Source organism: Chrysochloris asiatica, unplaced genomic scaffold, assembly GCF_000296735.1.
Source record: "Chrysochloris asiatica unplaced genomic scaffold, ChrAsi1.0 scaffold00128, whole genome shotgun sequence".
Classification (NCBI taxonomy): domain Eukaryota; kingdom Metazoa; phylum Chordata; class Mammalia; order Afrosoricida; family Chrysochloridae; genus Chrysochloris; species Chrysochloris asiatica.
In genome coordinates this window covers 8,918,316-8,932,065 of record NW_006408646.1, presented here as the reverse complement: position 1 = coordinate 8,932,065, position 13,750 = coordinate 8,918,316, and the positions used below count along the sequence as shown (strand labels likewise).

At 41.0% G+C, this 13,750-nt stretch overlaps 1 protein-coding gene across 1 annotated transcript in view; it reads left to right on the top strand.

The window, feature by feature from the left end:
* Positions 1 to 297: 297 nt before the first annotated feature.
* PISD (phosphatidylserine decarboxylase) overlaps positions 298 to 13,750 on the top strand; it is a 51,772-nt gene continuing 38,319 nt past the window's right edge. Inside the window, exon 1 of the mRNA XM_006869280.1 lies at positions 298 to 473. Within this exon, the coding sequence (XP_006869342.1) occupies positions 298 to 473 (176 nt within the window). The remainder of the gene's footprint in view (positions 474 to 13,750) is intronic.

Here is a 13,750-nt window from a genome sequence, read left to right as displayed (position 1 = left end):
TTGGTACCCAGCTGGGCAGCCTTGATTAGTTTCTTCTCCTCTTTGTAATAATACAGTGTTAATGTCATCTTAAATTCTGCGACAAACTAGGGTGGCAGTTGATATGCATCTGTCCTTATATACTGATAGAAATGTCTCTGAAGGCTGCTCCTGCCTTGTCTTATCCCTCAGGGTTTGTCTGTCGTCACTGAAGACTATTGAGACGCAGCCAGTCTTCCTGGCCTGTCAGTGCCGTGTTTGCAGGACTTCCCTGCCTTTGTGCCTCCAGGCTCAAAATGTCCCTGTTTTTTATTACAGATGCCAGGAAAGTCCACACTGCCCCTGCCCGAGCCTCGTACCTGCTGCGCCCACTGCCCATTCTGTTGGCAACAGGCGGCGGGTATGCAGGATACCGGCAGTACGCGAAGTACAGGGAGCAAGAGCTGGAGAAGCTGGGATTGGAGATTCCACCCAAACTTGCTGGTCACTGGGAGGTAGGAATAAGGTGGCACCACTTTGGGTCTGTTGCTTTTAAAATTGCCCCAAAGTTGAAATATTTGTTTGAAAAAGTGGAATGTGTTTTCTTGGAGCTCATGTCTCCAGTTGGTTTTTGGCTAGGTGTCGGTTTGATACCATCTGTCCCCAAACTTATTGGACATTTTCAGCTGCTGAAATCATGAGAGTCCATACCTTATATTGGTGCTGGAATCTTGGCTGTTCATTCCCTTCTCTGTCTGAATTTGACCTGAAATTGTTGGACCCTTGTGATGTGGATTAGTACTCACTAGGAACCAGATGGAAGTTGTCAAATTCCTTTGTCATTATTTCTCAGAATGCACCCTCTCCTGGCCACCACCACACTATCATGATGGGGTAGATTACATTGTTGTTGAACTATGTATGACACTAATGAAGTATCTTGCACATTTGTGCTTTCGGTGGCTCAGGACGATGCCTGACATAGAATGGACATGGAGTAAATGTTGAACTTGAATATCAGTGTGTGAATTTTAAAACTGGATTCTCTTCATAATTTGCCAAGTGAAAAATAAGAAATATCAAAGAACCTGTGATAGTTCCAAATAGCCTGGAGGTGTAAGGGATGAAGCGTCATGGTATTTTGGAATGGTGTCTTTAGGTTGTCTCTCTGATTACGTCATATCATTTATCCAGCTCATGTGAGTCCAATCTGATAAACACACACCAGGGCATCAGGAGGCCAAGGTCTCCTGGCCATGACTCCTCAGTACTATGTGAACGTGGGTATGTCGTTGTACATCTGGCTCATTGTCATTAGCTGTAACCTGACTGACTTGGGCTAGAACACAACTCAGATTCCTTCCATTTCTACCATAATTTGTCTACACGTCTAGGCTCCCATCGAATGCCCTAGTTTGACTTTTTTTTTCCTCAGTAGAATCTGGTGTAAGGGGTTCATTCACTCAATTACCAACAGTTGTGTAAAACTGACTTAGCTAGTCACATGTGTGCAGATCCTCTAAAAGATGTCTGCTCTGCCCCATGTGTATCTGTGTCTACTCTTTAGCTTGTTAACATACCTTTTACTTTATAATAACTTATCCCAGACCAGAAAAAATAAAGGGGTTTTCCTGGTTTTTAGTAGTTGCAACAAATGTGTGGGAGCAACCATTCCTTCCACAGTACTGTCTCTACTTCTTTATTGGGTTTAATAATCCATCGCAATGGCCACACAGAACTCAGACACCGTACTCACAATTAAAGGATTTATTAGAGAAATGAACAGGTCCCAATTCAGGATCAGAAGTGCTCAGGACACAGTTGTTCCAGTAAGTTCTTGAAGTCAATCAGCTCTAGCTCCATGTGTCAGCAAACTTAGTTCTCCCACTTAAGTGCCTCAAGACACCCCACTCTACAAGCAAGCTTTCTGCCCAGAATCACTCAGTTTTTCTTGTTCCGTAGGCTGGGAAGCTCACTGCTCTGTCTGGTGCTCTGGTTCTTGGTTCTGCTGCTGCTGCTGCTTCTTTGCCACTCCTCCAGTATCACAGCTCTCTGTCCCTGGGTCTAGGAGGTTCTATGTGCAGGGATCTCTGGGTCCCAAACCTGCACTCCACTCCTGACTCTTCTTTGGTGGTACTGAGATTCCTACCTCCTGCTTCAGAGATGGCTTATTTTAAACCCGTGCTAGACTTTCATGTTTTTACAATTATAGTTACTAACATATACAGCTGAATCATATCATCCTATCCTTTTCTCTTACCGAAACCCAGCAGTGCAGAAATGTTGTTTGTTGGGAGTTTCAGACTATGACTAGAAGAGACAGTATATAATTCACTACGCCACAGTAGTATATCCCAGAATTAATCTGAATGAGAGATAATTTCATAGTGTGAGTCGTGCTTTCAAAGTATGATGTTGTCATGGATTCAATTGTGTCTCTTCCCCCTCCCCCTCCAATATGAGTATCAGTTTCACTAGGCCATGATTTCCAGTATTGTGTGATTATTTTTCATTTTGTGATCTGATGTAATTGTTCTATATATTAGAAATCCTACTGTGGGTTAATGCGCAAGACCGCAAAGCTGTTTGAACTGCAAGGCTGGCAGTTCAAGCTCACCAGCTGCTTCTCGGAAATCCTGTATATCGTCGCTATGGGTTGGAATTGACTCGATAGCACTTACCAACAACAGTCTCTCCCTGTGGTTAATGTGGCAGGATTGTTGTTGTTGTTGTTGTTAGGTGTCATTGAGTTGGTACCGACTCAGTGACCTTATTATGCACAGCAGAATGGAACACTGCTTGATCCTGGGCCAACCTCACTACCGTTGCCACGGTTGAGTCCATCGACGCTGCCACTTGGCCAGTCCATTTCGTTGGGGGTCTTCCTCTTTTTCTCTGACCCTCCATTTTACCAAACATGATATCCTTCTCCAGCGACTAGTATTGTTGTTGGGTGCCATCAAGTCAGTACTGATTCATAGTGACACAACAGAATGAAACATTGCCCTGTCCTGCACCAGCCTCACAATCATTGCCACGCTTGAGGCCATTGCTGCTGCCACTGTGCCAATCCAGCTCATTGGGGTCTTTGTCTTCTCTTTGACACTCCACTTTACCAAACATGATGTCATTTTCCAAGAACTGGCCCCTCTTGATAAGTATGAGAGACGAAGTCTAGCCATCCTGGCTTCCAAGGAGCGCTCTGGCTGTACTTCTCCCAACATAGGTCTGTTTGTTCTTTTGCCAGTCCATGGTACCTTAATATTCTCCAACACTATAATTCAAATACATCAATTCTTCTTAAGGTCTTCTTTTTTCATTGTCCAACTTTCACATGCACATGAGGTTATTGAAAAGACCATGGCTTGGGTTAGGCACTCAAACTGACAGTTTTGCTCTTGAACACTTGAAAGAGGTCTTATGCAGCAGATTTGCCTAATGCAATACATTGTTTGATTTCTTAACTGTTGTTGATGGTTGATCCCAGCGAAATGAAGTCTTTGCAGCTTCAATCTTTTCTTCATTTATTGTGATGTTATTTATTGGTCCAGTAGTGAGGATATTTGCTTTCTTTACACAGAGATGCAAGTCATACCGAAGGCTGTTTGTTGTCTTTGATCTTCAAGTACTTTAAGCCATACCAAAGGTTGTGGTCTTTGATCTTAAAGTATTTTAAGTCCTTTTGGCTTTAAGCAAGCAAGCTTGTATCATCTTCAGATTTTAGGTTGTTAATGAGTCTTCCTCTAACCCTGATGCCACATTTTTTTTCATATAATCTAGTTTCTTCAATCTGTGCTCAGCATACAGATTGAAGAAGTATGGTGAAAGAATACAACCCTGGCACACACCTTTCCTAATTTTAAACCATTCATTGTTTGCTTGTTCTGATCAAATGACTAACCATAGTCTATGTACAGGTTCCTCATAAGTACAATTAAGTGTTCCAGAATAGTCTTTCTCTGTAATGTTGTCCATAGTTTGTCATGATCCACACAATCAAAAGCCTTTGTGTAGTCAGTAAAGTACAGGTAAAACTTCTCTACTTTCAGCCAAGATCCATCTGACATCAATAATGGTAGTGCTTGTTCAGCGTCCTCATCTGAATCTGGCTTGAACCTTTGGAAGTTCTCTGTCTATCTACTGTTTCAGCCATTTAAAAATTATCTTTAGCAAAATTTTACTTGTATTGGGTATCAATGATATCCAATGATTTCTGCATTCTGTTGGGTCACCTCTCTTTGAAATGGGCACAGATATGTATCTCTTCCAATCAGTTGGCCAGATAGCTGTCTTCTGAATTTCAAAGTGTCTGTAGTGCTGCATCAGTTGAGAGATTTCAATTTGTATTCCATCAGTTCCCAGAGCCTTCTTCTTTGCAAATGTCTTCAGTACATCGTGGACTTCTTCCTTCAGTATCATTGCCTCTTGATCATATGCTACCTCTTGAAATGGTTGAACATTGACATTTCTTTTTGGTACAGTGAGTCTGTGTATTTCTTCCATCTTCTTTTGATGTTTTCTGCGTCATTCAGTATTTTGCACATAGAATCCTTTAGTATTCAAGTCATGGTTTGAATTTTCTCTTCTGTTCCATCAGCTTGAGAAATGCTGAGCGTTTTCTTCAATTTTTGTTTTCTAGCTCCAAGTCTTTGCACATTTGATTATCATATTTGACTTTGTCTTCTCTAGCTGCCCTTTGAAAAGAGCTATTCAGCTCTTTTATTTTCTATTCAGCTCTATTTGCTTTAGCATCTCTACACTGGAAAGCAAGTTTCAGAGTCTCTTCTGACAACCATTTTGGTGTTTTCCTTCTTTCTTGTCTTCTTGATGACCTTTTGCTTTTTTCCTTTATGATATTTTTTACATCATTCCACAACTCCTCTGGTCATGAGTCTTTAGTGTCTGATGTATCAAATGTAGTCTTCAGATGATCTCTAAATTCAGGTGGGCTATGTTCAAGCTCAAGGAGCTCTGGTAGTGTAGTGGTTAAGAATCGGGCTGCTAATCTCAAGGATAGCAGTTCGAAATTACCAGCGGTTCCACAGGAGAAAGATGAGGCTTTCTGCCCCTGTAAAGATTTACAGCATTGGAAATCCTGTGCACGGTTGCTTTGAGTAGGAACCAACTCCACGACACATAACCACCAACCACCACCACCATGTTCAAGCTCATATTTTGACTCTTGTGAACTTGTTTTAATTTTCTTCAGCTTCGGCCTGAACTTGCATATAAGCAATTGATAGTCTGTTCCACAGTCTGCCCCAGGCCTTGGTTTGGCTGATGATATGGAGCTTTACTATCGTCTGTTCCCACAGTTGTAGTCAATTTGATTTCTGTGTACTCCATCTGGTGAAGTCCATGTGTATGGTTGTTTTTTATGTTGTTGGGGGAAAAAAAAGGTATTTGCAATGAAGAAGTCATTGGTCTTGCAAAATTCTATCGTGTGATCTCTAGCATCATTTCTGTCACCATGGCCTTATTTTCCAAGTACTGATCCTCTTTGTTTCTAATCTTTGCATTCCAATCACTAATAATTATCAGTACACCTTGATTGTATGTTTGATCAGTTTCACACTGAAAAAGTTGGGTAGAATTCTTTGATTTTAGTGTGTGGTGTGTAAATTTGAATAATAGTTGTATTAACTGGTCTTCCTTGTTGTTGTTATTGTTGTTATATGCCATGGAGTTGGTTCCGACTCATAGTGACCCTGTACCAGGTTTCCGAGGCCTTAAATCTTTACGGGAGCAGAAAGCCTCCTCTTTCTCCCGCGAAACGGCTGTTAGTTTCGAACTGCTGTCTTCCTTGTAGGCATATGGATATTATCCTATCACAGACAGTGTTGTACTTAAAGACAGATCTTGAAATAATCCTTTTTCATGATAAATGCGATGCTATTCCTCTTCAATTTGTCATTCTTGGCATTAGTAAACCTTGTTATTGTCTGATTCAGAATAACCAATACCAGTCCATTTCAGCTCACTTATGCCTAGGATATTGATTTTTATGTGTTCCATTTAATTTTTGACTATTTTCCTAGATTCATACTTTGTACATTCCATGTTCCATTTATTAATGGATGTTTAGAGCTGTGTCTCTTCTGTTTGAGTTGTGCCCTATCATCAAATGAAGTATTCCATTCACATCATCACAGTCAGCTCTACTTTGAGTAGGTAGCTTTTCAGAGTTGTATTTTGAGTGCCTTCCAACCTGAGAGGCTCATGTTCTGGCACTATATCTGACAATGTTCTTGTGCTCTTTATCACGTTTCAATATTCAATATTCTGGTGCTATCTGCCAGTGTTCCACTGGTATTCATAAGGTTTTAATTGACTAAATATTCAGAAGTAGTCCGTCTCTCCTTCTTACCAGGCTGTCTTAATCAGGAAACTCAGCTGAAACCTGGTCACTGTGGGTGACCCTGCTGAGTTTTAAAATACTAGTATCATAGCTTCCAGAATCACAGCAATATGCAAGCCACCACAGCAGGACAAACTGACAGATGAGTAGTGGTTATCCTTCATTTTGTGATCTGATTTAATTGTCCTGTGTGTTATAAACCCTAATCTCTGCCTGTGGTTAATGAGACAAGATTGTTGTTGTTGTTAAGTACCATGAAGTTGGTTCCGACTCATAGTGACCCTGCACAGGGTTTCCGAGGCCTCAAATCTTTACAGGAGCAGAAAGCCTCATCTTTCTCCCGCGGAACAGCTGGTAGTTTCGAACTGCTGACCTTGCAGCTCACAACCCGATTCTTAACCACTATGCTACCAGAGCTCCATAGGACTCCACATAACCGTATATAATTGGGATGTGTTGATGTGCTGATGAATTCATTAGCCCTTGGGCCTGGACAGGGACAGGACAAGTATGAATGGAGTGGTCTAGTGCAGCCTGGAGTTTAGAATACCTGTTGATAAAGCACTTGGGTTACACTAGATGCTGTTCTTTTGGCTGAGCAAAATGGCCACAGGATCACTTCTGGATTGCTAGGTAGGCTTTTGACGCATGGTTTTAATAAGGGAGACATGGTCTGGACTCAGAGCTGACGCTGTCAGATTCAAAGGAGAGAGGAAAGGCTTGTGAAGCTGTGGCAGGTTAAGTCCTGATTAGGCAGTCTGGAGTAGGAAGCCTTGGTCCTAGAGTTCCACTCTTGGCCTTACATAGTGGCTGTCATCTCAAACCAATTGAAAGAATTAGGATGGATTGGTGGTGGTTTCCAAATCTGACAGGTCATCAGAAGAGTTGGGGAGCTTTAAAGGGTATAGCTTTATTCTCATTCCTGGACATCTGGAAAGTAAGGCTCAAGATCTATTTGTAAACACTCCCGAGGGGATTCAGCCCTGGTGTGGCGGCACTGTAGGATAAACACTGGACTGCTAACTAAGCAAAGTGAGCAGTTCAAACTCACCAGCCACTCTCAGAAACCCTGTACAGGGTCGCTATGAGTCATTTCCGACTTGATGGCACACAGCAATAGCAACAAAGGTTATTCTGGACAGATGAGTAAGGTTCTCTTCAGGGCGCTTTTTAAATGGTAAGTGATCATTTCTGGTGGTAGTTTTGCTGGAATGTAGTCCCTCAGTATCCCTGAGATGTAGTCTGGCCTCCTCAGAGCTGAGAGAGAAGAAAAGCTATATGAGTCCCTGGGGCCAGTGGTACAGTTGAGGTGACAAAATGATTATATTTTTCTAAGTAGCATTTTGACTTTAATTTCATTTTGATGTTCTTGAGAAGATGCATAGCTGAACATACCTGTATGTGACATTGATCACATTCTTCAAGTTGTGCAGGCAGTCAGTCATTGTGAGGAAAACAGTAAGACACTTTCTCAAAAAGTTAGAAATAGAAACACCAAATGACCCAGCAATCCTTCTACTTGGTATATATCCTCAAAAAATAAGAACTGTAACAAGACTAGATATGTGCATACAGCCATGTTCATTGTAGCACTATTCACAGTAGCAAAAACACGAGACAGCCTCAATGTTCATCAGTAGAAGAATGTGTAAACTCATTTTGTATGTACATACAATGGAACACTATGCAACATTGAAGAATAACAATGAATCTGCAAAATAACAATACCTCTCACAACACGCATGTGCCTGGAGGACATTATGCTGCGTGAAATTAGAAAACCCACAAAAGAATTGTATGAGACCAAGGCTATAAAAAGTTAAGAAAAGGGTTTCAAAATAAAAGAAACATTCTATGATGGTTATGGGTTAGAGGTGACTTTTCATGGGCTAGAGGGTAAAACACATCTTAACATGGGCAGGTAAAATATAGCAGGAAAGAGAATGACAGAGGAAAAATGATGGTAGCAGGAGACACAGGGAAGAGTACAAAAGTTAATGGAAATAGAGGTAAATACTGTTAACTACAGTATATGGAGGGAATAGCAAGAATCTATGCTAAGAAATTTGAAAGACAGCTATCTTGCCAATCAGTTGTAAGAGATCCATATTTGTGCCCATTCTAAAGAACCCATACGAAAATCATCATGTAATATCATTAATATCACATACAAGTAAAATTTTGCTGAAGAAAATTCAAAAATGGCTGCAGCAGTACATCAATAAAGAACTTGCAGAAAGTCGTGCCAGATTCAGACGAGGACATTGATGATATCAAGTGGCTCTTGGTTGAAAGCAAAGAGTACCAAAAAGATGTTTATTTGTGCTCTATTGACTGTGCAAAGACATTTGGCTATGTGGATCATAGCAAACTGGATAACATTGTAAAGAATGGGAATTCCTTAGCTCAGTGCTCCTGAGGATCCTGTACACAGACCAAGAGCAGTTGTTAGAACAGAACAAGGGAACACTGAATGGTTTAAAATCAGGAAAGGTGTGTGACTAGGCGTATCCTTTCACCATACTTATTCAATCTGTATGCTGAGCAAATAATCGGATAAACTATTATCTGAAGAACAACATAACATGACATCCGGATTGGAGAAAAGTTCATTAACAGCTTGCAGTATGCAGATGATAAAACTTTGCTTGCTGGAAGCGAAGAGGACTTAAAAATTTTTACTGATGAAGATCCAGGACTACATATAGCCTTCAGTATGAATTGTACATTAATGTAAAGAAAACAGTCCTCATAACGGGACCAATAAATAACATCATGATAAACATTTACAAGATTGAAGTTGTCAGAGTTTCCATTTTTCTTGGATCCACAATCAAAACTCATGGAAGCAGCAATCAAGAAACCACATAATGAATTGCGTTAAGACAAATTTGCTGCAAAAGACCTCTTTAAAGTGTTAAAGAGCAAAGATGTCAGTTTGAAGACTAAGGTGTGCCTGACCCAAACCATGCTATTTTTCAGCATGTGAAAGCTGGATAGTGAATAAGGAAGACTGTAGAAGAATTGATGCATTTGAATTGTGGTGTTGGTGAATATTGAAAGTATCATGGACTTGAATATTCAGTCATATCTGTCTTGGAAGAAGTACAGCCAGAGTGCTCCTTACAATTGACAGCAAGACTTCATCTCTTGTACTTTGGACATGTCAGAAAGGACTAGTTCCTGGAGAAAGACATCATGTTTGGTAAAATGGAGGGTCTTCGAGAAAAGAGGTAGAACCCCAACAAAATGGATTGACTCTGTGGCAGCAACAATGGGTTCAAATATGGCAACAGGTGTGAGGATGGCACAGGACCAGGTAATGTTTTGTTCTGTTGTGCACAGGTTACTGTGAGTCACAACCAACTCAGCAGTATCTAATAATAACCCAGTCATTGTGTGGGAGTCAGAAAGCCTAAGGCTATCAGGGCCATATTAAGTAATTTTCTGCCCTGCAAGATGGCTTAGAGTGTACTGACTTGATGATTGTTTATGACAATACAGAAGGAAAAGTCACACGTTCCTCAGCAGCACATGCTGAGTGACTTTATATCCTGGTCTTCTGTCACCTCACTATTCCAAGTGTTCAGTGTCTCTTCTGTGGCCTTTGTCTATGGGACAACATTACTAGAACTCAAGTGTCCTGAACATTTTCAATTGAAGAGAACAGTTGGAGATAGTGGATAGCTACAATGTGTCCTAGTAGGAACCTTTGGGGCAAGAGTTTAGGAGAGAGACAACTAAGCACTTACTCAGATGGCATTGCAATATGGAAATAGCCTATTTCCCTGACAATTTTGGGTCTGAACGAATCTCTTATTGGACATTTCTCAAGCACTTAACATATTCTCCACACTGTTGTAGGCACTGAGGATGGATACAGTGAGAAACAAAATGGAACTGATGTTGTAGCTGCCTCAGTTGCAGATCAATGACTTAAGCAAATGCAGAGTAATACAGTGCAGCCTGTGGGAACCAGACCTCCACAGGACTGCCATGTTTTTCCAGGTTTGGTAAGTTTTCCACCCTTGACAGGGTACAGTTTGACCACTTTTCTATTGCTTGTTTTAGTGGGAAATATTTGCGTTGTCCTTTGCTGACAGATTTCTGACATTTCACAGGCTTTTGCAGGCTTTACTGTATTACCTCACTTAGAAAAATTAAGCACTCACTCTAGTCCTTAAACATTCTGAGATGCCCTCTTCCCATACTGTGAAAGCAATCACACCTGGGAAGAAACATGGTGGTTGTGGGGAGTAGGAAAGAACTGATTTCTCTGTGGGTTTCTGAAGTCCATGAATCTCTTATTTTTACTTTTGTAATTTTTAACACTTAGAAAAGATTGAGGAGTCAGAGTACACACACAGTCCTTGAAAACCAGGCACTAGCTCATTGTCCTCAGTGATGTGTGCCAGCTCAACTTCTTGGCTCTGTGCCCTCCACAGTGGGCATGGGGGTGGGAAGCTAAGGCTCCTGAGGAAGAGCAGTGAGGGAGGGGGCAGTGGACAGGCTTCCACCCGTGTGACACCGAGCAAGTTGTTTGAACTGTCTGGGTTCTGTTTTGGCACATAGAAGAAAATGTTTGTAAAATCTTTGCTGGCACTAAGATTTATGTTCTTTTTATGGTATACAGAAAGCTCATGCACTTGTTGGAATAGAAAGAAGCCTAAGTATTTGCTCCTTGGGTATTCATCAACGTCTGTAAGTAGAACAAAGTCACCTGTGCAGTTTTCTTTCCTCCCTTTTTAAGGAAAGTGTACTCAAGTCCCTGTCAGAAGCAGCCATTCACTCTCCCCAAGTGGAAATAGTTTTCTCCTTTCTTAATTATAAAGGAGAGTATGTTGGCTCCATACTATAAGCACTGGACTGCGAACCACAAGATACACGGTTTAAGCCTGCCAGTCACTACTTGGGACAAAGATGAAGCTTACTACTTCTGCAAAAAAATTTAAAAGCCCCAGAAACCCTATACAGGGTTGCTATGAGTCGGAACCACTTCAACAGCACTTAAAAACAATTATAAAAAATAGTTATTTATCTTTTAAAAATCAAAACCTGAAGAAGTAAACAAAACGGCTTATAATCTTACCTCCTCCAGAAAACCACCAGTTAAATTTTATTGAGCACAAAGCCTTTCCAAGTTTTTGGATGCATATGTTTGGTGTCCTCGTGTGGCTCTGCAGGATAATGCACTGGACTGAAAGGTTTGTTTGAACTGTAAGGTTAGTGGTTCAAACTCAACAGCCACTCCTTGGAAACCCTATACACGGTCTCTGAGTTGGAACTGACTTAAGCCACCTAACAGGCATATATATAGTAGTCCTACTAGTGCTGTAGGATAAGCTCTAGACTGTTAACCATAAGGTCAGTGGTTCAAACCCAGCAGCTGCTCCTCAGAAACCCTATACAGGGTTGCTATGAGTCAGAACTGACTCAGTGGCAGTGGGTTGGATGGGTTGGGTATATATATGGTTTATTTATTTATTTATTTATTTTTAAGGTTTTTATTGTGGATTGAGTGAAAGTTTACAGGGCACATCATCAGTTTCACATTCAACAATTCATATAACTTGTTTCATTACATTGATTATAATCCCCTCCATATATCATCAGTTAAAAGTATTTCTCTTTATCCACTTTAGCTTTTTTAAAAAAAACACACAAAGAAAAAAACCCACTCAGGCATATATAATAAATTACATCTCCAAAGGGTACATTCTGCAAATCTGCTCCTGGCCACCAGCTCTTAGTCCTTCTCTTCTTAGTTGATGAATCTAGAGTCCTCAGCCGCTCCCCCATCTCTGCCTCCATCTCTGGCGCTGCTGCTTCTCTGGATAAGGTCCCGCATTTTATTTGTGTGTTCCTCTCTTGATGGTCCTAGGGTCCTCTGTTTCTGGACTGTAAGATTAACCACTCCCCTTTTTTTTGTTACACAACTTCTACCTTTCAATTGTGACAGTCGCGATTAGTCATGATAACAATTATTCACTATTGAATCTTACGAATCTTTTCCACATCTCCTTTCACCAGACTCATCTAGACAAGATGATAACTATTCAGTGGGGACTCTTTCTTTCCCACCACACTCTCAACTAAACTCCCTCTTGAAACCTTGTAAGCCAGTCACTTTGTGCCTTTATTGCCCCCACATTTTAGATAGCCAATGTCTAAGTTGCCCATCCCTATCTACCCTGTGCACAGAGTGGATAGCATTGATACTTGATTTGAAGACTCTTTCCCTCTCTTTTGGTATTTAGAGTAACTACCGCTCTGAGTATAGGTCAGGTTCATCATGAAGATGTATCTTCTGTCACTGTAGCTGTTCCAGTCTGCTTGTCCTTTCTAGTGGGAATGTCTCACCTCACAAGGTTGTGGATGGGACTCAGGATTCCACCTAAGGTTTTATACTCTGTAAAGGCTTTGCACAAGGCCTATTTCACTGGGCAAGTTGTAGAACCCCTTTGAGGTATTCCAATCAGTTACAGGCTGAAGACGGGCTTACAAGTTTTCTCTAAACCTGCATCCTAACTTGCCATTCTATTTTACAATAGTAGGCAAGGGAAACTAATATTCATAAGGCAGTAAAGAATTTTAGTATTATTTACCCTCTTCAAGCTATACCTAGATCTGGTTTATTTAATTTTTAATAAAATGTTTTTTCTTTTAAATAATACATGGTTGTGTAAAAATTCTTGTAAAGAAACTTCAAAAATAAATCTACTCCCTATCTGCTACTCCCTATCTGCTAGTCCTATTCTAGAATCAAGTACCTTGATTAGTTTTCTCTCGTTACAGAAAATTTTCTCCACTGTGACAATTTTTATTACTTAGAGTTTATATGATTTTTAAAGGTACAGTTTAGTGACATTTGATAAATGTCTGCATCTGTGTATTCACCCCACAAAAATGGTAGAGACTGTTGCCATCACCCCAGAAAGTTCTTGCATGCCTCTCTGCAGTCCTGTCCAGCTGTGGTCCCAGGCAGTCACTGGTCTGCTCTCTGTCACTATGGTGGTGGTAGTGGTGGTGGTGGTGGTGGTGTGCTGTGGAGTCGATTCCAACTCATAGCAACCCTGAGTAAGGTTTCTGAGTCTGTAAATATGGGTGTGGAAAGCCTTGTCTTTCTCTTGTGGAGTGACTGGTAGACTTGAACTACTGACCTTATGGTTAGCAGCTCAGCTCATAATCCAATAGGCTACCGGGGTTCCTTCTGTCCTACTCTCAACATAACTTTTTTTTTTAATGAATGTTTTATTGTGAATAGTGTGATAGTCTACATGGGAGAACATTAGTTTTACATTCATTCTATCATCTGTTGTTTCATTGGCATAGTTATCAGCCCGTCCATGCATCCTCACCCAACCAAAGGGTGTACCCTGTAAGCCTGCACTCCCCCCGCCCTCCCAGTCCTCAGCCCCTTTCCCTCTCCGGATC